Source organism: Ambystoma mexicanum, chromosome 8 (genome assembly GCF_040938575.1).
Source record: "Ambystoma mexicanum isolate Mex_15411 chromosome 8, UKY_AmexF1_1, whole genome shotgun sequence".
Taxonomy (NCBI): Eukaryota; Metazoa; Chordata; class Amphibia; order Caudata; family Ambystomatidae; genus Ambystoma; species Ambystoma mexicanum.
The window spans coordinates 755,624,044-755,651,873 of NC_090929.1; the positions used below are offsets into that span (position 1 = coordinate 755,624,044).

General features: G+C 46.0%; 1 protein-coding gene across 1 annotated transcript in view; it reads right to left on the reverse strand.

Moving 5' to 3' along the window:
- Positions 1-27,830, reverse strand: part of HELLS (helicase, lymphoid specific) — a 588,544-nt gene that overhangs the window by 488,053 nt on the left and 72,661 nt on the right. Inside the window, exons 4-6 of the mRNA XM_069610592.1 lie at positions 9,820-9,879; positions 8,482-8,512; positions 8,345-8,403 (exon numbers count right to left, since the gene is read on the reverse strand). Of these exons, the coding sequence (XP_069466693.1) occupies positions 8,345-8,403; positions 8,482-8,512; positions 9,820-9,879 (150 nt within the window). The remainder of the gene's footprint in view (positions 1-8,344; positions 8,404-8,481; positions 8,513-9,819; positions 9,880-27,830) is intronic.

Below are 27,830 nucleotides of genomic sequence, written 5' to 3' on the forward strand. Positions count from 1 at the left end.
CAACTACCACCCCTCCCCTGTCTGGTTAGAAGAGGATCCAGCAAACCTCCTGGTTGCAGTGTTGCAGATCCTGTGTTCCTGGGTCTCAGTTGTGGGGACGTCTGGGCAGCAGTTTGATGGTCGGCGGCAGCTACAGGCTTTTATCAGGTCAGCGACACTTTGTGGTTCCAGCGCTCTGTAAATAGCACCACTGCAGCTCTTGGACACCAGTTGGGCTTCCTTCACTTTGAGTCCAGCATTTGGGTGAGGTGACTTGAACGAGGAGCTTTTGACGGGCTTCGCTGTTGCATTCTATGGATTTCTCATCCCCTGGAACTCTATTCAAGCAGCAGAAAAAGCCAGTTGGGTGGGGGGCTTCCAGCATAGTTAGTCTCTGGGTTAGTGGGTCCCACTAATCCAAGTGAAGACGTTGTTCCATTCGGAGCTTCTCTTGTCAATCAGAAAATGGAGTTTCAGCGGGGCTTCAGGCAGTTCAACGGTACAGGAGGATGCAGCAAGCTTTGTCCACGGTTTCTTTGTCGGGATGTCCTTCCCAGTGGTTGACTGTCTTCAGTCCAAGACTCGCCTTTAAGCTGGTTTCTCCCATTCATGCAGAGCATAGCTGTCACTCACAGCAGGGTGGCAGTCCTGCAAGGACAGCCAGCCAATCAGGACTGGGTGCATTCAGGTAACCATGGGGACAAATGACTGGGGAGTTTTGTGCACCTCCCCGACTCTTGCCCTTCCAGACACAGGAGCCAGAGGCAGGTTTCAGCAATGAAGTTCACCAAAGACCAAAACAGGGGGAGGGCCTTCAAACATGGTTTGGCGCACAGAGTAAAACCCAAGAAATACCTCTACCTCAAACAAGAATTTGTGAAAAAATGAAGACCAGGGCCATTTTGCCAAAATGGTAACCCATGGGTGCTATACTGCAGCTGAGGATTCAGCCTGCGGTAGAAAACCACAATGATAGGAAAATTAAACCACCGACATCAGCAATTTAAAGTAGGGAGGGTAACATATGTTACATGAGTAAGTAGGAAAAGGGGCAACTAAGTAACCGCCCCCAGCACTCCACATAAGATTGTGTGTGCTGAACCTACAAAGAGAAAAAAGTAAGTAAAGTCAATTTCACTTCACTATTCTTGGGAACGGTAGTTCGCACAAGAAAAGGTATTTAACCTTAAGAGAAATCTAGAGGATTTCTCTGTGACACTGCACTGTCAACATACAAAAAGTAGATGTCTAGAGTTTGTCTGACTGCAAAAAGGAAATATAAAATCCAAATCAGATCAACACATGAGTGAGGTTCACTCACTTCAGGGTTAAAATTAAAAAAGTCCTTAAGTCCAGCAAAAAAGCTGGGGTCTCCAAGGTTGAAGGGAATTAACACAGAAATAAGAATTGTCTCCGAACAGATAACCGATTTTACAGATTCATTGTACAGCTCACGTTACCCCTCTTAAGGTAAGCCTGGTTGCTCAGTCACACTACCAACTTGTGTAGTACAGGCCTATATTAAAATGTGGGTTACCCAATACCAGGAAATAGGTAAGAATTGATGCAGTCCAACTGGTGTGGGACTGCATCAATTCTTACCTAACACTCCTAGGCTGCAAATCAAAGACCTCAGGAACTAGTTGTCAACCACCTTAATCTGAGAGCACATAGTGACCCCATAAAGGGTTGACGACCATCCCTTTGCTTGATACAATTTTAATGCAGGAGAATTGGCACCTCTCCCATGTGTACCAAAGAAGTGACGAATTGCGCAGCTGTTTTTCCGGAATAGTCACAGCCTTTGTACAATGCACGGTCCATTTTAAGTCTTCTGAAAATCGTACCCCAAGTAATTGTAAAAACAGAGCTGATCTAATACAGTCATCGATTACAAGCAGGAAGTAGATATTTATTATGCTTGCGGCCAAGCACCATTACCTTTGTTTTTGATGTGTTCAGCTCCATTGATCGGTTTACTTTTTTTTTAACTAAGATGTTCAGATTGCACCTTAAACCCATGGGAGTTGTAGATCACACTGAATCAAATTCTATAAAAAAAAAAGGGCTTAGATTTATCGATTCCAAGTATTAAACGGATACATAACAGAATGAAAGGGGGGCCAGTATGCATTGATGGACCCCCCCCCCCTGTTTCTACCGAGAAGGTTTCAGTGGTCTCCCCACTAATACCCACCTTACAGATGCTCCATTCTTAGAGTATAGTGCTTGTATAATGTACAATAACCCAGGGACACACTTGCTTCTTAGCACGAACAGAGTTTCAAGAAGTAAGCTGTGGTCAAATGCTGCATGTAGATCCACGAATACAGCATAGATCCTGTTTGAGGGTGATATATTTGGACAGGACTGCATGCAATCAAACACATTGGTCCACAAAGCCTATTCTCACCTGAAAACCAGCCTGTAGATAATGCAGGCGATTGCCCTCAGAACAGCACTGAAGGCGTGCCAGGAATACCTTAGCATAGACCTTTCCCACTGCATCAAGCAGGGAGATTGGTCTATAGTTTCCCTGTGTGTAATCATCCTTTTTATACAATGGGATTATGATTGCTTTGCGCCAGGACTGAGGGATATCCCCTGTTCGAACATTTGCATAAGCAGAGGGGCCGGATATGTAAGAATTGATGTAATAACACAGACTACACCACACTCATCTACTTGGTATTAGGTAACCCACCTTTTGGTATAGGTCTGTACTACACAAGTTGGTAGTGTGACCGAGCAGCCAGGCCTATCTCACGATACAAATGACATCGTAAATACAAGTAGCCAAGTAACACTTACACAATTATCAATTGTTAAATAAGTGTTCTTTAAAAAAAAAAAAAAAAAAACACGCAATTCATGTAACGTAAATATACTTTTCGATTACTTTCCAGAATCAAAAAAAGTTGGTGGATAATGTTTGGATATGCTTCTTAGACAATTCCTACACCCTGGGGTGACTTCAATCATAAGGAAAGTAATGGCATTTACATAGCTCACCAATATACTTTGAAGATTGAGGTTGCAGAAAGGGAAGGGAAGGGAAGGAAAGGAAAAAGGTTAGTTTCTCAGTATATGTGATGACAACTAAATCTTCCAATGAAATCTAGATGAGCTTTTCCAAGCAGTAATAAGCTACCGCCTATGAGAGACAAACAGTATCAAAGGTAATGGACTAGGAGTCTTCAGGGAGCCAGCACAGCCAGTCATTTGGGAAATAGTCTATGGATCTGATGCACTTGCATCCAATTCTTGCCAAAAAGGAATCTTTAGAAAAATCACTTGTAGGGTCACGCTGCCGAAAAGAGTTGAACTAAAAAAATAAAGTAAGCCAATGCAATTCCCACTGAGAAGAGCGCAGCTAAATGGCAATAATGTAAGTAACCCCAAGCCTAAACAGTACCTCTGGTTTGAAGCAGAGTGGTCCAGCTCGAATCTGTCATACTACAGTGGTGCAAACCCTTGTTCCTGAGCATAAGTCGTGGGAAGAAGAGAGGACGTCTGAAGGGCTCCTGTGGCAGTACTTGGGAGGTTGGCAGCTACGGGCTCTTTTGGTTCAGCTGCACTTTGCGACTTCAGCGCTTAGCAAATAGCACTGTTGCAGATCTTGGATACCGGTTGGACACTTTGCTCCCTCGGTTCTGCACTCTGGAGGTCCTGCTTCTGGAGGGTCATTAGGAGTCTCCTGGAGCTTCTAGTCGGATTCGTTCTACAGTAGACATTGCACTGGACTACAGACACTCGACCCCTGGCAATGGGATTGCGAAGCAATGGAGAGAGACACAGCAAGTCGGCGATGGCGGTCCAGTGGAGTTAGTCTCAGGGTTAGTTGTTCCCACTAACCCAAGGGGGGGGGGGGGGGGGGGGAGTCATTCCGTCCTGAACTTCAGTGGAGGTGAAAAAGGAGCTCAGTACAGCAGCAGGGCTGCACTAGGCAATTCAAAGGTCCTACAGCAAGCTTTCGTTCACGGTTTCTTCGGTGGGCGTTTCTCCCAGTGGTCAACTCTCCTGTAGTCCCAAAACCCTCGCCTTTTAAGCTGGTTTCTTGCATTCATGCACATCCTAGGCTGTCACAGGGTGGCTGCCCTGAAAGGGCAGCCAGACAATCTGACTAGTTGCATTCAGACATTCCTAGAGACAAAGGACAGGGGAGTTTTGGGACTCTCCCTCACATCCGGTCCTTCCAGACAAACTGGTGCCAGGGGGAGGCTTCAGGGCTGAAGCCCGCCGCAGGAAAGTCGAGGGGCTCAAATCTGTCAGATTAAAACCCAAGAAAAACCTAAAACAGAAAATGGGGAAAAGACATGACGAGGGCCATTTTGACAGCTGAACTGTACGAAAAAGTAAACCAGTGCCACCAGCCATTTAAAGTAGTGAGGGTATCAAAAATGCTACATGAGGGAGTAGGATAAGGGGCTAGTAGGTATCCCCCAGCACTCATATGATTGTGTGTGCTGGACCACCAAAGAGAAAAAGTCAAGTAAAGTCAATTTCACTTTACTATTCTTGGGAACTGTAGTTGACACAAAAGGTATTTACACCTCACGAGAAATCTAAAAGGATTTCTCCGACACTACACTAAAGGTGCAGTGTGTCACCATACAAAAAGCAGAAGCCTATGGAGTTTGTCAGACTCCAAAACCGTAAAAACAAAATCCAAATCATGTAAAATAAAAATTTAAAAAGGGTCTAGGTCCAGCAAAAAAACTGGGGGTGGGGGTGTGCGGGGGTCTATAAAGTTGAAGGGTATTAACACAGAAATGAGAATTCTCCCCAACAAGCCCAAACTTCTTACGAGCAGCCACCACCTTGTAGTTAACCCGTAAAACACTCAAATGGAGCTAATCAACCAGTCACTTTCTGAATGTAGTTAAGTAACTCTTGCTTTGCCGACAGACCCTAACAACCACCCTTTGGGGGATGGTTTGCACCTTCTGATCCTACTTACTGGTGTTAAAAAGGACAAGTTTCCACCATGTCTCTGTACAGTTCACCCACATTTAAAGAGATGTGGTAGTCCATTTAGAGATGAGGAGGTCATCAAACAACTGCTATATGGGAATCTATACTTGCATAAATGTAAGGCAAGGAGACATTCTGGTCAACTGATCTACATTTAATCACTGAGTTACCTTCAAATGTAATCACCCCGTTACCCCCTCAGACTTCGGACATTATCCTTTACTACCCACACAAGTTACAAAATTCAACTCAAAGGGAAGTGGTTGCTGTCTGTCCGCTTCAGTACTTTCATTCTAACGGCCACCTCCCAATGTATGCACTGATCAAGATGTAATCTATACAAGCATCTCCCTTGTGCCCTGCAAAATTGGCAGCAGCTGGTTTGTCAGGGAAACCCTCCCATTTAGGGGGCACAGTCCTACATCTCACCCCCACACCCCCCCATCCTTAATCCACCTTGCAGCCTCAATAGCCCCAGAGTGGCACCTGCACGGACTAACAGTTTCCACTCTAGGGATGGTATATGCTTCATCCCAGGCACCCTCTAGTTCAATAGGTTATAACTGTACATTGGAATCTCCCATAGCAAGGGGTGGTGGTTTGCTGGCACTCGATTTTCCTTGAGCACAGAACACATTTGTAGGAGGCTATCCAGGGGAACGCTCCCTGCGGACCGATTGTAGATTAAATATCAGCGTGTGCTTCCCATTAAGGCCCATCACCTTCAGACACTAGTCAACTGTGCCCGTTTCAAGGGGTTTAATAGTCAGGGTTGGGCTGACCAGTACCAACAGACAACCCTTTAGGTCTGCCTCCCAATCCAACAACGCTTGATCCTCAAAGCAGTTTGCCTTCAACTGGGGAACATCCTCCATAAACACATCTCTTGCTATACACCACTTCGCGTCGACAAAACGTAGCCCTCTATTATAAAAAGGTGGGTGCTGCCTAAACTTACTCTGTGGGCTAACGGGACCCCTACACTTTGCTTCATTCCTATAAACACACCAACTGATCGGATAGTCATTAATGGCTGGAAAGCAGCATAAGTTTGGTCTCTACTACTCCTAAGGGAGCCAGGATAGTCATTGGGCATCCTTGCTGGATGCAGGACTTCATGCTCTGTAGTCAATTTGGATTGTGCACCCTAACACCTGGCAATTGTTAATCACCTGCCTCCATCGTCAACTGCTACCTTACCGACCTCAGCAATTTTGCCCTTTCCATGACCCTTTACAATTTGACCTATTACCCCATTATTAGCTATCACCAATTTTGCCACATCACCTTTTAGATTCACCAATTCCTGTATATTGACTTTTAGACCACCCATTATATACCCCCCAACTTTACAGACACAAGCTGCATCTGTGGAGCTACTGTATCCTGAAGGGCTCGTGGGCGTAAGCTCCATCAGCTTGACTTGTACAACCACTGTGTTGGCATACTTTCCCTTCTTGCCCATCCTTTCTCCAAACCTTAGTCCAACCCCTCTCCTCCACATCCCCTCCTGTATTAATACCTAGTTATTAAGAATCCCTAAACTGTTTGAGGGGAAGGGTAAACGCACTGAGGTTTAAACTGGACGTTGAGCTGATATCTTGGCTACATACACCTAGCTTATCATGCGCCTGAATGGGGGCTTCCCGAGCAGAGCGACTACTTCACCCAAGTGGGCTCAACTCAGGTGAACGTACTTTCACTAAGAGCCCCCCCCCCCCCACCCCTCCCCCTTTGGTGCCATCTTTAATAAGTCGGGCTGACATCGGAACGGGGTTGCATTCAATGGGACAGCCAAAATATCACCAGAGACTGGGATCAAGAAGTACTCGCCACCCCGATCATGGGGGTCTGTGGGGGGGGGGGGGGGTGGAGGGGGATTAGTAACCCTAAACACTCCAACGGGTCTACATGTCTTGGATTTAGCATCCCCAAAACCGTGTGCTACCAGTGTTGCAAATCTCCTCAGTGGCCTTGGTTGTGGACACTAAATCCAATACATGCGATGACATACTACAGTTCGATTTAAGGATTTGACCAGCCGGTACTGTTATTACACTTTGCAGCTAGCTGCAATGACTCAGAGCAAATACTTAATCTCAGTTATCAGTACATTAACATCAATTGGTTTGATTAATTTAAACAAACTTTTGTGCCCTTGCACAGGGGGCGATTGAGTTGGTCGCTTTTCGTTTGACAATTAGGACACAAATGTATCTTCAGACCAACATCAACACCAAGCTTATCAGCTCAATTCCTTTAGATGGTACAAAATATGCATGATGGTCCATAAATGCAAATAGTAGGTTCCTGAACAGCTGTGAGTAGGTTGTGCAAAATAGCAAATGTGCAAACACAGGAGAATATGCAAATTTGCTAATATAAGCGTAATGATTGGCCACTAAGATATTACGATTGGACTTTAATTTAACCCTTGTTGGAATTGTGTTTTTGTAGTCCTTAAAATGTAGCATGTGGAATGTCATGGCAGAGGAGGAGAAACTTGCAATGAGCAAAGTAGTTCTCTGATAAAAGGTGAGTATTTAGCAGCCCCTTCAGGAACTACATGATCAGAGGCACAATAAATAAGAGCCTGGGTCTGGCATTCTCAAAAACGGAGTGTACTGCCAAGTACCCCTTTGGAGGTGGCCATCTGAACTCCTTGCCTCACAAGGTGCAACAGAAAAGAGTACTGAGGCAATGTCACATGATAAACGAGCAAAAGCTTTGGCACTGCGCCAGATGCAAAATGTCTTCCATTGGCAGGGGTAAAAGCGTTTGCTGCTCGCCTTTGTGCCGAAAGCAACACCTTCATGACATCTTCCAGAAGACACCAATAGTTTACACCCCATCCTCTCAGTAGCCAAGCGTGGAGATTGAGGATACTGACATTTGGATGGAGAATCAAACCTGAGTTTACTAGAGAAATGGCAATTGCTAGCTTTGCAAAAGGGAACTGCGTGCAGTCCAGATGGGCTTTGACAGTTAAGGGTGAAAGCCATTAAATGGCTCTGGTTGTTTAAAATGTGCTGTGATCAGTCTTCAGACTCATTTTGTGAGGTGAAATGGTATTTACATAAGGGGGAAAAAGGACCCATTACTATGCATATTGTACAGACCCATCTCAATTTAATTCATATGCAAAGCCATTTGCTAAATGTCCAACATCTAGGTTATGGAGACTACAGGACCATTGTTGAAAAGGTCCAGAAGAGAAGAGCTTCACAAGCTATTTTAGCCAGTGCCCCGAAACAAAAACAGTGGAATAGCAATGGCACAATTACAATAAACGTTCTAGCCACAATTTCCCCCATCAGCAAACATATCACGACTATAATCATGCTTTAGATTAAACATTGTTTAGCATTAAACACAAGATATAACAAGTTACCTCTTTTGACATGACATCTGAAATCTGGTAATCTTCTCTTGCCCTTTTCTTTTTCACAGCTACAAGAGAATATTTTTTAGAGTCTTTTAAAGACTGCCATAAAAAAGTAATTTTAAACATAAAAAAATGTAGAGTACCTTGTTTATCTTGCTCAACGATTTTTGCTTCCTGCAAAACAGATGCAAATAGTCAGTCCTTCACTGTTGCACACTATACCATAATTTGTCACTGAAAGCAAACAGGATCTGAACAGGTTGATAGAACCAAAACATGAAGAGCCAGACACCTTTAAGCATTTCTAAAGCTTCATATCTGCCTCAGTGACTTAATAGCACCTTCTAGGAAGGAATATTTATTCAAATGGAGTATAACAATTCAGAGGATATACCATTAACACACCGCACAATTGAATATTGCGCACATCAAAAGAAACCCAACCAAAAGGTAAACGGGGATGTTGATATAGTGAAGCAGGACCTTTGCTGAGTGCATATTGGAGTAAGCTAAAATGATGCACCTGTGGTTAGTGTGTTGTGTTGCAAGAAATACTCCACCCAGACTGTAGTGCTACGCAAGCAAGAGCCAAGTGCTGCAATGCATTTTTGGAGGACCTTGAATAGCCTGTGCTGTGGAGGTTTACCTTTAGAGGAACTGTGCATTATATGGGCATCACTGCACATGTCAAGTGTGTTACTGCACATGGAAGAGCTTGTTATAAATACAAAACTGGTGCAGCATAAAATGTTACAAATGCACACCATACATTCTAGTGCACTTTGCCCAAAGTCACCACCTCTCCTCCTGGACAAGGGCATGGCTGGGATAATGTCACAGGCAATCTACAATTTCTGCGTTGCATTCCTATAAATACAAAGACAACATAAAAAACAATGATACCCAAAGTGTAAACGTCAAAGTGTGAAGTAAAAAATAAAATAAAGACATTGCCAGATTCCCTTCATATAAATGTTTTAATCCATACAGAAACTTAGGAGATTGGAAGTCTATCTTAAGGGCAGTATATATCTGATTTATATATATATTGCAAAGGCCAATACAGAGGGAGTCTATATAGGCCAGTCCAAATCATAAATATTGTGGCAGTTTGTATAAAAAAAACACAGAAGCTTGGAGTGGGTCTACATGGATATTGTCATTGGGTACTTCAAAGACCAGTAGGGAAATACACCAGAGCACAGCCGTGAAAGCAACAATCACCAGATGGACCCTCTGGGCATGGCTGCAGGCAAAACCATTTTGCCCACTGCTACATGCCATGATGTATGTGCATTCTTCTTATTGCTGGGCTGAAGGTACAGACAGGGCACCAGGTTAACTATATGGCAAGGAAAGCAGGATACTGCACTGCCTACACGTGTACTTCGAGCTCAGCTGTAGGTAACAGAAAACCTTGCAAGGTTGCATGCAAATAAACTGACATTTAAAAGTGAAGCCCAAAACGGACAAGGGTTAACCTTTGTTTCCTTGGTAATTTTCTGTTTCTTTTTTTCAAGCTTCTCCTTCCTCTTCAGCTCCTGCAAACCACAAACAAATCGTTATGCACTAATTCAGTAAGCATTAATACAGGATACAATCATGGTCCGGCGAAAGGATCTTTCAAAATACAGTGTCATACTTCTGCAACAAAACCATAAACTTTGTTTCCATCCAAATCAAGGATGAAGTCACACAATTACCATTAATTTTGACACTTTATATGCCCCAACCAAGAAAAGAAAAATAAGGAAAGAAAAACGCATATAAGGGAGTTTTGCTAAAGTCCACCCACAGGTAAGACTATAAAATTATCCCTTGGTATACAGCCGCCCCCCAGAGACACACAAAACTCTTAGTACAAGCCTTTACTACCCCAAAGGTTTGTGAGAATGGCAGAGCATCCTCGCATCCTCCTCCTGGAGGATGCGAGTTGTAGGCAAGTACAATGAACTCAGTAAATACATAGGCCCAAAGAAACACCTACACACTTCTAGATATAGTACAATAGACACGCATTTGATATTAACCCGAATATAACTTTGCCTGTGTATAACTACTCTTTAGACTAAACATACTAGAACACTAGCATGTTCTGGTGATTATCCAGAGTTTGTATACAGTGCCCTTTGGGACCACTACACACAACTATGACTACAGGTGTAAGCAAACCAACCTTTGGTAGAAGTCTGTACCACACAGTTTTGGTAGTGGAGCTGAGCAGCCAGGCTTCTCAAGAGAGGAATGTGAGCAGTGATGTCAGAGGTCTACAATCACAAGTGTTCAAATAAACTCTTAAACTAATATGCATTTATTGAAGAAACCTTGTGTATGTCAGTTATGAAACATTCATAAGAAGGAGGCAATTATATAAACACAAATACTTCCATACTATTTCAGAATACTTTTCAAGAGGAGTAAAAGGCAAAGGTTATTAGAACATGAAAGATTACAATTATTCAGACAGTGCAGACCTGAGTTCACCAGAAGAGTCAATTCAATAGGCTAGGCCAAAGTAAATGGGCTAAAGTCTTGGATAGGACAAAGCGGTTCTGGTAATTCAACGGATGTTTGTAAAATGAATCATCATATGTTGGGTCACAAGCCAATAGGCCCGCGAGTTGCGAAAGTTTCAAGCACTTTCACCGCGAGAGGCAAGTACTCTGTCTTGTTTTACCTTAATGCAGAACAAGATGAAGCTGATGACTTGTACCTGGTGACATCTGTTCCTGCATATCTCGCTGTTCCTGGGCCTCAGTTGTGGGGACAAGAGGGAGGACAGCGGGGACTCCTGCACTGGGACTGGTCAAAGTGGTAACTGGCAAACTTCATTTCCGGTAGCTGTAAGTAATGCACACAAACAGGTGTCCTCTCACTGGTTATTCTGTTTCCTGCAGCACTTGGAGGAAAATACAACCAGCTCTGAGATAAGTATGCAGGTGGCTTATTGGCGAGTTGATTGGTCCCACCAACTCAAAGGGAGAAGTCATCATTGCAGGGCTGCTCAGTCAAGATGAACTTGGCGATTCGAACCTGCAGCAGGGCTTCACCGGGCAAACCAACGGTCCAGGAGTTGCAGCAGCAGTCCTCTTCCAGCTAGTCTTCGGTTCCTTCATTCCAGTGGTCCACTGCATTCCAAGCCAAGAGACTTTTATTCAGTTCTCTCCAATTCATTCCAGCCTAGCGGTCACTCATCCAGCAGGGTGGCTGTCCTTGCCAGACAGTCAGCCAATCACCACAGAGTGCAACGAGTCTCCTAGGAGACTAAGGATGGAGTTTCGGGCACCTCCCTCACTTCCTGCCCACCTGAGACTGGCGCCAGAGGCAGTCGTCACTCCTGAAGTCCGCCAAAGGCGATGAACAAAGGGACCAAACCTGGTTTGGCGCGCAGAGCAACCCTAGAAGGATCTTTCCACAAAGATGGCAAAAAAGACTGGGGCCTGTTTTGACAGAGGGGGCTCAGACGCCATCTTGAAAAACATGGCTCCCGTGATTTAACGTTACCGGAGCTACGGATTGTTTGCGGTTGGCTAAAATCATGGTAGTTTGTTGTAAAACCACTGCCACCAGCCATTCTGAGAGGCAAGGGTAGCATTTGACTGCTACATGAGTATCTAGACAAGGGGATACTAAGTAACCCCTCCAGCACTCTATTGCAAGTTAGGGTGTGCCAGGTCTAGGAATTTAAAAAGACTAGTAAAGTCAATTTCACTTACTCTGGGAAACAGTAGATTATCCCAGAGAAGGTATTTAAACCTTGGGAAAGCCTGAAAGGCTTCCCTGTGCCACTGCACTGGGGGTGATGTTTGACAAATGAAAGATGATGCCTATGGAGTTGTTTAACACAGAAAACACATTGATTTGAAAAGTTAAAAGTCCCAAAGTTTAGCAAATGAAATGGAGGCTCCAAGGTGGAATTGGCACCTACGAGAATTCTCGCTAACATCCCAATAGGAAGGAATACAGATCCTGAACAGTTCACTGCAAGAGTCACTTCCTATGTGCACTCAGAAAATGTTCTGTTGTAGGAATAAAAAGGTTATTTAGCACCATCAATAGTAAGCCACTACTTTCAATTACTTGTAATAATTGAAGGATCAGTTTAGCAGTCCATCCTGAACTAGTTCAGAGTTCCTCAAAATCAGTTGGGGAGGGTACAACAGCAGAACAATAAGTTCCACACTTTACTTACTCGTGAGTAGGATGCTTTTGTTGGTCTTCATATTCCCACATCGGTCTGTAGTTTTGTTGCCTTTTTACAATCTGCAAGGATGAAGTGTTACCGGCCAGCCAATCTGCCTCGATTTTGCAGCCCTGCACACTCTGGCAAGGAAGGAGGGGGAATCTTGTGAGGTCCAACTGGAGCTCAAAGTTCTGGGAGGATTAGTTAGTGGAAAGACGCTGCACTGAAACACCTCTGTACAAGCATGAGATAGATATGGGATACATTACTCACCGTAATCGTATTTCTGATGCTTGTATCTGCTTAGATTCACATGCTGTGCATAGGCCGACATCTAGTGGAAGCTGCGGAGTATTACAGTTTGTTTTTCGAAAGTCGAAAATGGGCGTCGACACAGGCGTGCCAGTAATACTATCCCTAGTGTGACGTCCACTGTACCCAAGATCCCTCACGCGTGTAGGATCCTCAGATTGTATTTTTTCTGACATGAGGAAGCATGAGGAGTAGCGTGAGTACAGATAATCCAAGCAGATAGACAGAAAAGGTAAGACTACAAGCAATCATGCGCCTTCTCTCGGAGGGGAGGAAGGGTGGGTCGCATGTGAATCTAAGCAGATACAAGCATCAGAAATACGATTACGGTGAGTAATGTATCCCTTCTGAGGCTTGTGGAATCTGCTTAGATCACATGCTGTGCATAGATTAGCGAGCAGTACCAGAAGAAGGAGGTGGGATGTGAGAAGGGTCATGAGCAAACAGGTGTCTTAGAACCGCTTGTCCCACTTGTGTATCTGTCTTGGAATGAGTGTCAATGCAGTAATGCTGAGTAAAAGTGTGAATAGAGCTCCAAGTAGCCGCTTTGCAAATGGTGTCGAGGGGAACATTTGCAATGAAAGCCAGAGTGGCACCAATGCCTCTAGTAGAGTGGGCCCTTGGCGTAAAAGGCAGAGTCTTGTCAGAAAGAGAGTAACACAGCTGTATACAGTTGATAATCCACTTCGAGATAGCGCCCTTAGAGACGCGATCCCCCTCTCTGCCTGTAGCTACGGAGACAAACAGTTGATCTGTTTTCCTTAGCGGTCTGGTTTTATTTACATAGTATAGGACCGCCCTACGCACATCTAGGGTGTGTAGTTTCACCTCAGCCGAGCTTTGCGGGTTCTGGAAGAAAGCCGGAAGCTCGATGGACTGGTTTACATGGAACTTGGATATGAATTTAGGTGAGAACCTAGGGTGTGTGCGTAAAACCAGTTTGTCCTTGTGGATAGTAAAGAAAGGATCCTGCACTGACAGAGCCTGAATTTCACTGACCCTTCTTATGGAGGTAATGGCTACTAAGAAGGCCGTTTTATAAGTCAGGTGTTTGAGACTACTTTTATGCATGGGTTCGAATGGGGGTCCCATGAGCTTAGCTAGCACCACGTTGAGGTCCCATCCTGGCGGTGGGTTCGAAATAGGAGGGTGAAGTCTCTTTACTCCTTCCATGAAGGCTTTAACCACTGGTACTTTCCACCACGAGACCTTGTTATGGGATGTGGTGTAAGCCGAGAGGGCTGCCAGGTGTACTTTCAGCGAGTTAAAAACCAACCCTGCATCCAGCAGGTGGAGCATGTATGTCACAACGTTGGAAGGAGTGCAATCAACCGGGTTGATTTGTTTATTCTGGCACCAGATAACGAATCTTTTCCACTTATCAAAGTAACAGTGCCTTGTATTTGGTTTCCTGGACTCCTTTAGAATGTCCATACACCTCTGTGGTAATTTGAGATGTCCAAACTCTATGACTTCAGGAGCCATGCTGCTAGGTTCATAGAGTTGGGTTCCTGATGCACTGTTTGACCCTGTTGCTGGGACAGTAGGTTGTACCAGGCTGGGAGTCTGATGGGTTCGCACACCGCCATCCTGCGTAGGTGTGGAAACCATGGTTGTCTCGCCCACATGGGAGCAACTAGGATGAGCGTCATAGATTCCTTGTTCATCTTGTACACCACCTTCCTGATGAGAGGAGTTGGTGGAAAAGCGTACGCAAACATCCCTGACCAGTTCATCCACAGGGCATTCCCTTGGGAGTCCGGCTGGGGGAACCTGGATGCAAATCCTGGGCATTGTTTGTTTTCGCTTGTGGCGAATAGGTCTATAGTGGGGAAACCCCACTGAGAGAAGAGATCTTCTACTACGTCTCTGTGAAGGACCCATTCGTGTTCTTCTGGGAGGGAGTTTCTGCTTAGAGCATCCGCTAGGGAATTGAGCTCCCCTGGAACATGTTGCGATGACAGGAAGATGTTCCGTCTGAGTGCCCATATCCATATTTTCTGGGCAAGCTTGGACAGATTTGGCGAACGAGTCCCCCCTTGCTTGTTCAGATAGAACATGGCTGTCGTGCTGTCCGTCCTGATCTGCACCGACAAGTTCAGTAGATGGGGCTCGAACGCCCTTAGCGCTCGGAATACTGCCAGAAGCTCTAGCAGATTGATGTGGTTCTTGGCTACTGAGTGAGACCAGAGACCCTGAGCTGTGTGGTGGAGATGGTGAGCTCCCCACCCAGTCAGGCATGCATCTGTAGTCACCACGGCTTGTACTTCGGGATCGTAAAAGGGTTTCCCCTTTGCGAGATTCTCTCTTGTCCACCAGTGTAGGCTCTGTACGAGTGTTGGCGAAACGACCACTAGATCGTCCCAATGACCACTTGCCTGAGACCACTGTTTCGCCAACCATTCCTGCATGGGACGCATGCGCAGACGCGCGTGGGGGACCAGGTAAATGCATGACGCCATCATGCCCAGTAACCGCATAGCTTTGCGTACTGTTATCTGTTGACCTGACTGATAATGCGGAATTTGCAGAAGTATATTCCGAATTCTCTCTTCCGAAGGGAAGGTCAATCCTTTCTGAGTATCTAGGATAGCTCCTAGAAACTGTTTTGAGGTGCTTGGCACCAGACTTGACTTTTTCTCGTTGATGGAGAAGCCTAATTCGTGGAGGAGGTCGATAGTCCTCTGAATGTTTGACCTGCAAATTCCTGGGGTTTCCCCCGTTATGAGCCAGTCGTCCAGATAAGGGTACACCGGGATTGCTTCCCTGCGTAGGTGTGCAGCCGCCACCGCCAGTACCTTGGTGAATACCCTTGGTGCTGAAGCTATCCCGAAGGGCAGTACCTTGAATTGGTAGTGGCGACTGTCCACCTTGAAGCGCAAGTACTTTTTGTGCGCTGGGAGCATGGAAATATGAAAATAAGCATCTTTCATATCCAAGGTTGCCATGTAATCCCCCTTTTTTAGGAGGGGGATTACCTCTTGTAGCGTGGTCATACGGAATTTTTGGGGCTTGACATATTTGTTGGCAGGCCGTAAGTCCAATACTGGGCGGGTTTGTTGGTAAGCTGGCCAAGGGATTTGAGAGTCTCATATTCATCTTTGGCATTTTTAAGTGCGTCTTCGACCGCTTTCCCAAACAATAGGTCGGGTTCCACTGGCTTGTCTATTAAAGAAGCCTGGGTTTCTGTCTTGAATCCCGACTGCCGTAACCACGCATGTCTCTTGATAACAGTACCTTCTGCTATCAATCTCCCTGCGTTGTCAGCGGCGTCGAAAGTTGCTTTTAAAATGCAACCAGACACGGCTCTCCCCTCTGCCGAGATCCGAGCCAGCTGGCCCTTTAACGGTTCTGGAGCAGAGGCAATGAGCGCCGCGACTTCTTCCCATTGATGGCAATTGTAACTAGCCAACAGGGTGGTGGAATTCGCAATCCTTGCTTGGTAGGCGGACGTTGAGGCTACCTTTCTGCCAAACCCGTAAAGTTTTTTGCTCTCCTTGTCGGGAGGAGCTTCTGATGAAGATAAGGGCGTGCCAGCCCTCTTTCTAGTGTTGGTCACCACTAGGGAATCTGGTTTAAGATGTCCCTTTATATACAGAGGGTCAGACTGGGCTGCCCGGAAAATCTTTTCAATTCTGGGGTTGACAGCTCTGGTGAGGTTAGGATTCACCAGGGAAGGATCTATTCTTCGTTGGATGGATTTGAGGATAGGGATGGTCTGAGCGACCGGTCTTCTCTCTCCTACAAACTCCTCCGCGAAGTCCCTTTCCTCCTGTACACCGTGGGTGTCGATGTGGAAGTGTTCCGCTGCTCGAGCGAGAACCTCGTTAAGGAGGGGCTGGTTATCAACTGGAGAGTCAGTAACTGGGGCTTCGCTTTGTACTGGGGAATCTACTCTGTAAATTTCCTGCTCATCTTCTCCCTCCTCCAGGTCCTCATCCTCTGCATAGTAATCTGTCCCGGTTTGTTCTTCCATAAATGCAAACTCCTGGTCCTCTTCAGGGAAAACTTGTCCCTGATAACTGGGGAGTGGAGTAGAATATGGAGTGGAGTAAGGCTGAACCTTGAAGGGTTCAGGTCTTTCGACCCGGGGCTCTTTACTTAGCGGGATAGGATCGGAGGAGCCTGAGGGTGTGGCCCCTTGAGGGTTATATGAAAGAAAGTGTTCTGGGTTCTTATCATAAAAATCAGCCAAGGAAGACATCCTAGACATAACCCTGTCTATGTCTTCACTGGACCATTCCCTGGAACAGGGTATTACTTTAGCAGGTGATTTATTTTCAAGGGTAGACTTGTGTTTGCTTGTCTGCTTAGGCTTTACAGGGGTGGAAGGCTGTGCTTTCCGCTGTTTCCCCCCTTCTCCGTGCGTGGAAAAATGTTTTCCCTGTCCCTTGGGGGCCCCAGAGACTTTCGACGCCTGGCGTCGAGGGTCTGGAGAGGTATCTGTGTGCTTCGGGCGTGGGGCCTCACTGATGTTAACCGCGGTCTCGGTATCTTGGAGCGCGGCCTGGGGGTGGAAGTCGTCTTCGTCTCCCGACGATCGAACTTCCGTTAGTGTGTGTAGCGAGGCACTCTTGGCAAGAGTGGATGATTGCCTTGCGTCGTGAGGCGATCTCGATCGAGAGCGCCCAGAGGACACCGAGTCGGACCGTTCTTTTTGTGCCTCTTTCCGGGAAGTCGACGTCGTCGAGGTCCGGTTGGTCTTAGTGTGTTTAGTGTGTGTTAGGTGTGTAGCGCTTGCGTCGCCGGGGGTCTTCCCCATAGCCGCCTTGCCGGACGACCTTCCGAGGTCGGGGACCTGCGCTCGTCGGCTGTCTTTCGACGCCGTAATGCCCTCGCCGTCCGAAAGTACGGCGTCGCTGCCATCGCTGAAGGCGCCCTCCGCTGCCATGGCCTCCTGCCTGGCGTGGTGGGCCCAACGCTTTGTCGAACGGTCCTTAAGTGTCTTAGGTTTAAACCTACTACACGCTCTGCAGTTCGCTTCGGGGTGATCCCTCGGCAAGCAGAGATTGCACGTGGCGTGCCTGTCGACCCAAGGGTATTTGCGATTGCACTTGGGGCAGAATTGAAAAGGGGTACCCTCCATACGCACCTTAAGGCAGCGGGCTGCTAAGTGTAGGAATATATATAAATGTAACTATATATCAAGAGTGAAGAGTATGTACCACCCCCCACTCTCCCTACTTGTAAGGGCCGAGGCCAGCGGCCTACTAGGCCCGGGCCGAGGCCAGCGGCCTACCGAGGCCCAGATCCGTCGTGCAGCAGTCGACGGTCGATGACTTCTCCAGCCGTCGTCGAGGTTGAGGGTCGACGTTGGGGTGGGGAAGGGAATGAATAAGAATTAAAATTATAATAACAGCAAAAGTATGGCTAAGGCCAGGGAACTCCGCAAGATGCTTCCGACCAGTATGGCGGAAAAAAACAATCTGAGGATCCTACACGCGTGAGGGATCTTGGGTACAGTGGACGTCACACTAGGGATAGTATTACTGGCACGCCTGTGTCGACGCCCATTTTCGACTTTCGAAAAACAAACTGTAATACTCCGCAGCTTCCACTAGATGTCGGCCTATGCACAGCATGTGATCTAAGCAGATTCCACAAGCCTCAGAAATATATATATATTTCACTGCAATTGGGTCAGAGGTCCCCCTTGGTATCGGCGGTTTGCAGCCCTGGAAGGTCACCACATCGGGGATGGCTCATACTGCAGGTGGTTTTATGGATAGTTGGTCCCACCAGCCAAAGGAGAGGAGTCATCCTCTTCGGAGCTATTTATTCACGGTTAATGGAAGGTGCCGTAACCATCTCCGGTAGTCTTCTTCAGATCTTCTCTTCCAGCAGTCGACTTTTCTTCTGCCTCGGGATTTCACACTTCCTCTTCAAACTCCTTTAGTTGACAGAAGAGGGTGGAGGGGGGAGGGGTGATGGCTGTTCAGGGGTCTCATGATCGGACCAAGATAGACTGAATGGCAAGGAGATGGGGGGCTGCACTCATTCAGGAGAACAAGAAAATGTCTGGCTAAAAGTGCTGGGGGTCTCCAGAGGAGAGGAGATTGAGAATAAATCTTCCCAAAACCTACCACTTGATTGTTACCATGGAACACTACAGTACGATAGTAATTTTTCATTTACTAATTGCCAAGATCTTAAATGGTGATCAAGTTACAGATTAGTCACTACAGCAGGTCCAACATGCAAAGAACACGCACAAAATGCCTGTCTGACTGCACAATAATATGCTACCAGTTTCATGCATGTACCATGGCAGAGTGCACCATTGTACCTGAATATGCAGCATTTTACAGCTGGGTGCTAGGACTGATTTTCTACACTCTGGCCTGGGACCGATGTATAGTGGGAGCTGTAGTCGAACCAGTTCAAGGTAGCAAGGCAAGTGGTGTAGGCTAAGTCTCAAGAGGTGGTGAGCTTGTAAGGGTTCCACAATGAGTAAAGAGGCTAAGGAACATTGCTAGGCAATCCGTTATAAAAAATACCAGACTTTTGGCTAACAGTTAACGACTAGAACAGGTATACAATATTTAATATTAGACACTTGAACAATTGCTTGTTGATATATATCAACCCCCTGAAAAGAAAGGTACAAATTACTATTAGTACTACAAGTACACAAAAAGCAACCCCAACTTCAGAAGTCTATCCTTCTGATGTACTGGGCCTTGTGCCCAAAAGCTGCAGTTTGTGAAGCTGTAAAAAAATGAAGGTATGATCTCTGGGGTCCAGTGATCAGTTCAAATGGTTAGGGGAAAAGTTAAACTAACGTGTTTCCAACTAGAGTGCTTGTGTGAACAAGCAATGGCAAAGCCAAAGTGTTAGAAAGTTTTATAAAAAAGTGATCAAACTTGTAAAGGGAGTTAGGGGAGAAGGTTAAGTATCCCTATAACTCACCCTCCATACTTAGATTCATGAGACTTAAATCGGGTGAAGGTGGTCTGTGGTTGCTTTTCCCCCGCCGTCATACTCAGCCTGGAGCCCCAATGGTTGCAGGATCGAGCACATCTCCGGTCAGTCTGATGCTTGTTCAAGAACTGTGGACGAATGCAGCAAACACGATGCAGGGCCCCTCTCAGGACAAGAATAGACAGGTAAACAATTGCAGACTGCCACTGATGCAGTGATTCACTTGCCACGGTCATACTTTACCTCCCATCTCAGGTCCCCTTAATGCTAGCACCACAACATTTCGCAGAGGTAAGTCTTGTTGAACAAGCAGAGTATCCCCAGGTTCCAGACCTCACCTCGAAACGGTGACATCTGCAGCATGGTAGCCCAAACTCAGAGCTGGTCAGCCACAGGGCGGTTCGCAGGACTCCTAGCAGACTTCGAAAATGGATGTTCCCTCCACGGGTTGCAGGATTGCTGGAGATCTTCCACAGGGCAGCAGCAGAAGTTGGTCACCAAGCCTTCAGGCGGGTCCACTGTCTCCTTGCAAGTTTTGTAGCTGGACAGGCGTCTGGTCTACTTGCGTTTCTTCCAGGATCTCTACAGTGAGTGCAGGGGTCCTCTTATAAAAGCCACGCAAGAGTAGCAGCCCCCACTAGCCAATGACATATCTCACCCAGATACACCCTAGCAGTGGTCCAATCAGGACCACTTGCGGCAAAACTCATTCATTCCACCCAGACACTGTCAGTGTTCCATTTATGTGCCAATTCCCTTCAACCTTAGAAACTACACCCCCAACCCAGCTCTTTTGCTGGACTAGGGACTTGAAATTTTTTACTTCTGAGTGAGTGGGACCTTTTTCTCACCCTCGTATTTCTCCCCCCCCCCTCCGACTGGGATGGGTGTGTTTGGTTTTATGGAGTCTGACAAACTCCATAGGCATCTGCTTGTTGTATAGATGCAGTGCCACCAAGAAGTTCCCTGGACTTTGCTTAATGTTCAATCAACTTTTCTTGGGTGAACTACTGTTCCCAAAAAGAGCAAGATGATCCCCAGTCTTATGTGGAATGCGGTGGTGCTACTTAATTCCCTCTCCCAACACAAACTTAATGGCTGGTGGCAGTGGTTTACTTTCACTACCCGTGTGCATTTCTTGCATTTCTACCACAGGCTGAACCCTCAGCTGTTGTACAGCACCCACAGGTGACCACTTTTCCCAAAATGGCCCAGTCTCCTTTGTTCGCCATTTTCTGTTTGCTAGTTCTTTCTTGGCTTTTACTCCGTTAGTTGAAACCAGTTTGAGTACTTTCTGCGTTTTGCCTTTGGCAGGCTTCAGTATGTCTGGAACGGTATGAAGTGCGGGAGGGTCCCGAAACTTCCCTGCCCTCCCCCCCCCCCCCCTCTAGGTGCCCGAGTGAAACTAGTCCTGAATGGCTAGCTGTCCTGAAAGGACAGCTACCCTGCTGTGCGATTGACAGCACATGCTGTGAAGGGAAATGGCAAAAATAAGTGAGATTTTTGGGACTAGAGGCAGAGTCCACTACTGGAGAGGAACATCCAAAGAAGCCATAACGAGGCAGCAGCACACTCCTGGACCACGAAGTACCCAGTGAAGCTGTGCCAACCTCGTTTTCATAACAACTGGGAAGACCCATTCGGGACGACTGCCTCCCTTAGGCTATTGGGACCAACTAGCCTAAAGACAAGCTTCCATTTGGTGAAACAGACTTTGTGCCTCACCAGAGCAGCAGAAGCCCAATGCCCGGGGTCCTGTGACCATTGACAAGTCTGAATCAGTCCAAATCTTTGTGGGCATCCAGAGACCCCTGTAGAAGCAGGAACTCGTGATCTAGAGTCCCCCTCACCAGAGTCCAGGACCGAGGGAGCCAGCTGCTTCCAACCAGTTTGTTCTTCATTTAAGCCGAGGAAAAGGGGCCAAAACACTAAACTGGCACTGAAACAAATAGATTGCTAAAGAGTCCCTCTCCCAAGTACTGCTGCAGGAGCCCGCCAGATGTCCTCCCTTTCGTCACCACGACCAAGGTCCAGGAATAAGGGCCTGCCAAGCTGTAGCAAGGAGAAATCCAGCTGCAACATTCAAATCACAGGTACTGTGGGGCTTGGGGTTTCCACCTTTTAGCCATACCATGTGCTTCCCATCTTGCAAAGTACTTTCGGAGTTGATCTCAACGCCCCTGCACTGCCAACCGTATCAGAATTATTGACATTGTCTGTCCTGGCTCCCTTAAGGCACTCCTCTGAACATACTGGCCTAGGCAGTACTTGTTCCCTCAGGTTATAATTGTTGATACTATTATTGATGAGATAAAAGCTTACCTGCCTCCCTTTAGGAGATTGCAATTGTTCTACAAACTGCTGAAACTAAGTTCTAATCTTATTCCAACCTTTCCTTCCTTTAACCCAATAAAATTGACTAAGTGCAATACTGAAGTCATTACATGTGTTGGAACATGTGTCAGCATAAGAGTCTTTAAAAACTAAATCCAAACTTTTATTGAATGTTACTAGTAGATAAAGCTTTTTAAAAGACTGCTTATTTAAACCTTGTGTACATTTTAAATATGTATACAAAGTGCTACTTGTACTTTCTGATTTCAATTGTAAAGCTCTACAGCTCACGTTACCCCACCCCCCCTCTTAAGGTAAGTCTGTCTGCTTAGTCACACTACCAACTTGTGTAGTACATGACTATATTAGATGGGTTACCTAATACCAAGAGATGTCTTGTGTAGTCTCACCAGTTGGACTGCACCAATTCTTACCCAACAGGCACCATCATGTGGATTGGTACCAGACAATTACCAGCCACTTCCTGGCAGCAAACAGTCCTCCAGTAGAGTGCGAAAAGCCTCTGCTTTCCTGGGAACTGGACATCAGTATTTTCCTGGCCTGACTGGCCATCTGTCTTTGCCTTCTTCCTGGCCTAAGGACATGCGAAAAATCTCACGGCATGGCCATATTTGACCACTAGCCAGTCAGTAGCCAAACACAGTAGGCTAAAACGAAATGTACACAAATAAAAAGGTTAAAAGTCACTGCTGCCACGTGGTACCCTGTTAGTAAAAGTAGTAACAAAGTAACAAGACAGGGCAACCAATGCTTCCTAGTACTGACAGCCTGAAGGACATATCAGTTTCCCCATAACAGACCAGCAAAAGCCAGTGAACCGGAAGGCTTCACTGCACTGTAAAAAGAACAGGCCACCAAAAAAAAAAAAAAAAAAATTTTTTTTAAATGTTTGGGGTCCATAGAAATGGAAGGAAAGGTGCACTAGAAGAATATTTCCCCAACACTGGGCACTGGTTAGGTAAGAATTTGTGTAGACTACACAACACTTACCTGCTTGGTATTAGGTAACCCCACTTTTTGGTATAGGTCTGTACTACATAAATTGATAGTGTGACTGAGCAGCCGGGGGGGAGGGGGGTAAATCAGCTATAAAAATTAAATCCATAAATACAAGTAGCCAAGTAACACCACTCAAGGTTTCAGTTATACATAATTTTCAATGAGCACTTTAAAAAAGGCAATTTGTTGTAACAATGTAAGTGGATTTTACTTTTCTGAATCAAAACAAGTTGGTGGATAATCTTTGGATATGCTTCGTACACACCAAGGTGACTTCAGTTACAAGGACAGCAATGGCATTTATATATCACACTAGTAAACATTTACAGATTGAGGTTGTAGAAAGGAAAAGGTTAGGGAAGTAAAAAGGTTAGAACAGTTTCTCTGTAAATGTGAAGATAACTTCCAATGAAATCTAGATGAGCCTTTCCCAGCAGTAACAGTATACAACAAGCTACCACTTATGAGGGACAAGAGTATCAAAGTCGATGGACTAGAACAGTCTTCAGGGACAGCCATGTGGGACAGTCTATGACCTTATTCACTTCTTAGATCAAAGTCTTGCAAAGTTAGAGAGTGGTAGAAAATCACTCGTAGGGTCACAAGCTGAAAAGAGTTGGAATCAATGCAAAATAAGGTAAGCCAATGCAATTCCCAAATGAGAACAGCACGGCTACATGCAGTGAGGCATAAGTACCTCTGGTTAGAAGAGTCGTCCAGCTGGTTTCTGTCTTGCTACAGTGGTACAGACCCTTGTTCCGGAGCCTCAGACATGGGGACAAGAGAACATCTGGAAGACTCCTGTGGTGGCACTTGGGAAATAGTCAGCAGGTTTTATAGTGAATATTTCGAACTACATAATTTTGAATGCCAGAAAAAAAAAAAATTGAATGTCTATTTTTGTTTGAAATGGGGGTTCCCCCAACCCCTCCTTTTTAACCCTTTTTTTTACTTGTGAAACAAACAAAAAAGTAAATAAAAAAATTCAGTAACATGTTTGACATTCGAATTTTTTTTTCCGACATATTAACTGGATACCAGTCAGCCGCTATGGGCTCTTTTCAGTTCAGCGAACTTCACAGTTTCAATGTTTAGCAAACAGCACGGATGCAGATGACAGATAACGGTTGGACTTCCTTCACCCCTGTGTTCCTGCAATCTGTTGAGGGGACTCGATCTGGAGGTTCTGCTTCTGAGGCTCCTGGAGAGTCTAGCCGGTTTTGTTACCGCGGCAGACGTTTTCACTCGACTATGGTCACTACCTCTGGCATGGAGCTTCCGAAGCAACAGAGGCACAACAAGTCGGGGATAGTGGTCCAGTGGAGTTAGTCTCAGGGTTAGTTGGCCCCACTAACCCAAGGTGAGAAGTCTTTCCATCCGGAGCTTTCAGCACAGCAGCAGGGCTTCACTGGGCAATTGAAATGTCCAGGAGGTTGCAGAAAACTTTGTTCATAGTTTCATTTGGCGTTTCTCCCAGTGGTCGACTGCCTGTCCCAAAACCCTCACTGTTTAAGCAGGGTTCTCCCATTCATGCACAGCCTAAGCTGTCAATCACACAGCAGGGTGGCTGTCCTGAAAGGACAGCTGGCCAATCAGGACCAGTTGCATTCAGGTATTCCTACAGACAAAGGACAAGTGAGTTTTGGGACCCTCCCTCACATGCGGTCCTTCCAGACACACTGGAGCCAGGTGTGGGCTTCAGCTTTGAAGCCCGCCAAAGGCAAGACAAGCGAAGGGCTCAAACCTGTCTCAGCCCCAAGAAAGACTTCAAACAGAAATTGGTGAAAAAAAAAAAAAGAGAAAACGACCAGGCCATTTTGACAAAATGGTCACCCATGGCTGCTGTACTGCAGCAGAGGGCTCAGCCTCTGGTAGAAAAGCACAATGGCAGGAAAACGTAAACCACTGCCACCAGTCATTTAAAGTAGTGAGGATAACATAACCATGGTACATGAGAATGTAGGGTAAGGTGCTACTAGGTAGCCTTCCCCCCCCCCCCCCCCACCCAGCACTCCACATAAGATGGTGTGTGCTGGGCGTACAAAGAGAAAAAGTAGTCAATTTCACTTTACTAGTCTTGGGCACTGTAGTTCACACAAAAGGTATTTTTTTTTTTTATTTTGAACTATTACTCGGTAAAAACTGAGTTTTGTCAAAAATAGCTGAGGGTCCTAGACGATGGTGCACGCTTTCATCCTACACCATGTCAAATTGATATCGCAGGTTTCTATAGAACCTCCCCCCGGTCTCCGGTAGCTAGAAATGGGTTAATTGCTTTGCTCCTTATTGCTATCCGATTGTCTGATCTGGTCAAACGCCATTTCAATTAGTTTTGCTAGGGCTTGTGACCACTTGTTGTTTTCCCCGGAGATCAATCTATTCCATAGCTCATTCGTATCGAAGATCCATAGGTTGTCCTCTAACGAGGGGAGGTACTGGTTTCTCTGTGTTTCCATGTTAGTGCATTCCATCACCAGATGTTTCAAGGATTCGGTCGCCTCGCTTTTTTTGCATAATCTGCACTTTTTCTCGTTTCCGTCTCCTCTGATGGTTATAATCTCCCTGGTGGGTAGGAGGTTAAGCCTTGCCCTCATGATCGTCGTCCTGAGCCGTTTTTCCGGGAACTTTATGCAGTACTGGAGTGGGACTTTTGCCTTATTGAAGGTCGGGGGGAGGTGGGCTAGTAATTTGTTACCGGTTGCTTTTTCGATGGTTGTTATCCAGTCCAGATCCTCCACCTTCTTTTTAATTCTGTCTGGGTTTTCTTTTAGCTCTATCTCCGAGCATGCGATCTTTGTCAGATCTTCCTTTCTCCTTTTTACCCAGTGATTCAAGGCCATGCACTTCCCCGATTCAATTTCCTCAGCCATCGCTGCCATGATCGGCAAAGCCTCGTCCAGGATGATGTTTCTATATAGGCGCAATGCACTTTTGTCTACCATTGAGGCGAGGGAATATAGCCCTAGTTCTCTCCTAATGGCTGGCATGGAGGTAGATTTGGGAAGACCCAAAACGGCCTTCCATATGTGCCCTTCCAGCCTGGTCCAGGTATTGCGAGGGAGGTAGAGGGAGGTCTCGGTTCCATATATTAGTGCCGGCACCACTTTGGCTTTGTAGAATGTAATCGCTGGGAGCAAAGAGAATTTACTGAATTTCCGGTCAATGGCTCTGGTTTGGGCTGTAAGACATTTTGCTTTCTCCCATATCTGATTTAGAAGGCTGTTTTCCATTTTGGAATTGTCCAACACTATCCCCAAGTATTTGAAAGAATTGACGATTTCAATTTTTGTGTTGTCCAGGTAAAAATTTAGGTTAGCAATTCGTTTGCTAGTTACTTTCTCCATTACCATGATTTTAGTCTTGGTCTTGTTGATCGCCAGGTGGTTTTTCTCGATGTAGGTTTCGAGGTTACGTAGTTTCCTTTGAAGGCCCACTTTAGTCTGGTCGACCAGGATGACGTCGTCTGCATATAATAGACGCGGAATTTGCATTTTCCCGATCTTGGGGGGAAAGGCACGCATTTTTGCTTCAGTGTCTTTGTAATCGCCTAGAAAGGCTTTAAACAAGGCTGGAGCCAGTGGACATCCTTGTTTAACTCCTCTTTTCACCTGAATTTCTCCTGACAGTGCACCTTGATGGTTTAGTTTTACTCTCATAGTGGTGTCCTTGTTAAGGGCCATTATTGGTTCCAAAATGGATCCCGGACATTGCCACCCTTGTAACTTTGTCCACAGGATATTGCGGTCGATCATGTCGAAGGCTTTGGAGAGGTCAACGAAAGCCAAAAAGATCTTCGGTGCTCCTTCTTTGACTCTTGCTTTCAGAATATTCAGCACCATGAGGTTGATTGTTGTTGAACCCTTTTTTTGGAATCCGGTTTGGAGGTGATCTCGTGCCGGACTAATTTTCTCCCAGACTCGAAAGTGTTCCAAGAGGCGAGTGGCAAATAATTTGCCCAAGACGTCTAGCAAAGCTATGGGCCTATAGCTTGCTGGTTCTTGTCTGGGGCCCTTCTTATAGATAGGAACTATGACTGCCTTTAACCAGGAGTCTGGTACCAACTTTGTTCTGGCGCATAGTGCGAATATCTTTCCGATCCACTCCGCCCATTCCGCTGGAGCTGATTTTAAGTCTGCATTGGTCAGCCCGTCCGGGCCTGGGGCTCTGGAAGTTTTCAACTTTCGTATTGCGGTTTCAATGTCTTGGATCTCGGATAGATCAACCCACGGGGTTTCCTGGGTGGAAGTCGTTTCTTCCTTATTTCCTGGCACTTCGTCGAATTCAGTCGTGAAGTAATCGACCCATCTTTCTTCGGCTACCGCATTTAGCATGGTGGCTGTGGGCGTGCGCTTTTTATCAGTGCCCAAAATTCGCTTTGTTTTTTCGCAGATAGTTTTGCCAACATCTCCTCTGCATCTCTTTGATATTGGAGCGCTTTATGTTGTCTGAGCCAATTTTTATATTTTTTTGCTCACTGCTCCAGTTCTCCCAGTCTTCCTTCGTACTGGTTTTTTTCGCTAATCTTCGTGCTCGGCGAACCAATTTTCTTTTGTTCACCAGCTCCTTGTCGTATGTGTGAGACGTATGGATTTTTTTCTCTTTGTTATTCATTCCCTTTACTTGGAAGGCCAGTAGCAGGGGCAAGTAGTTGGGGCGTGGATTTGGGCTCCTCGACGATTCATCCCCGCCTTTCAGTTCCCAGCCTAATTTGATTTTCTCAAT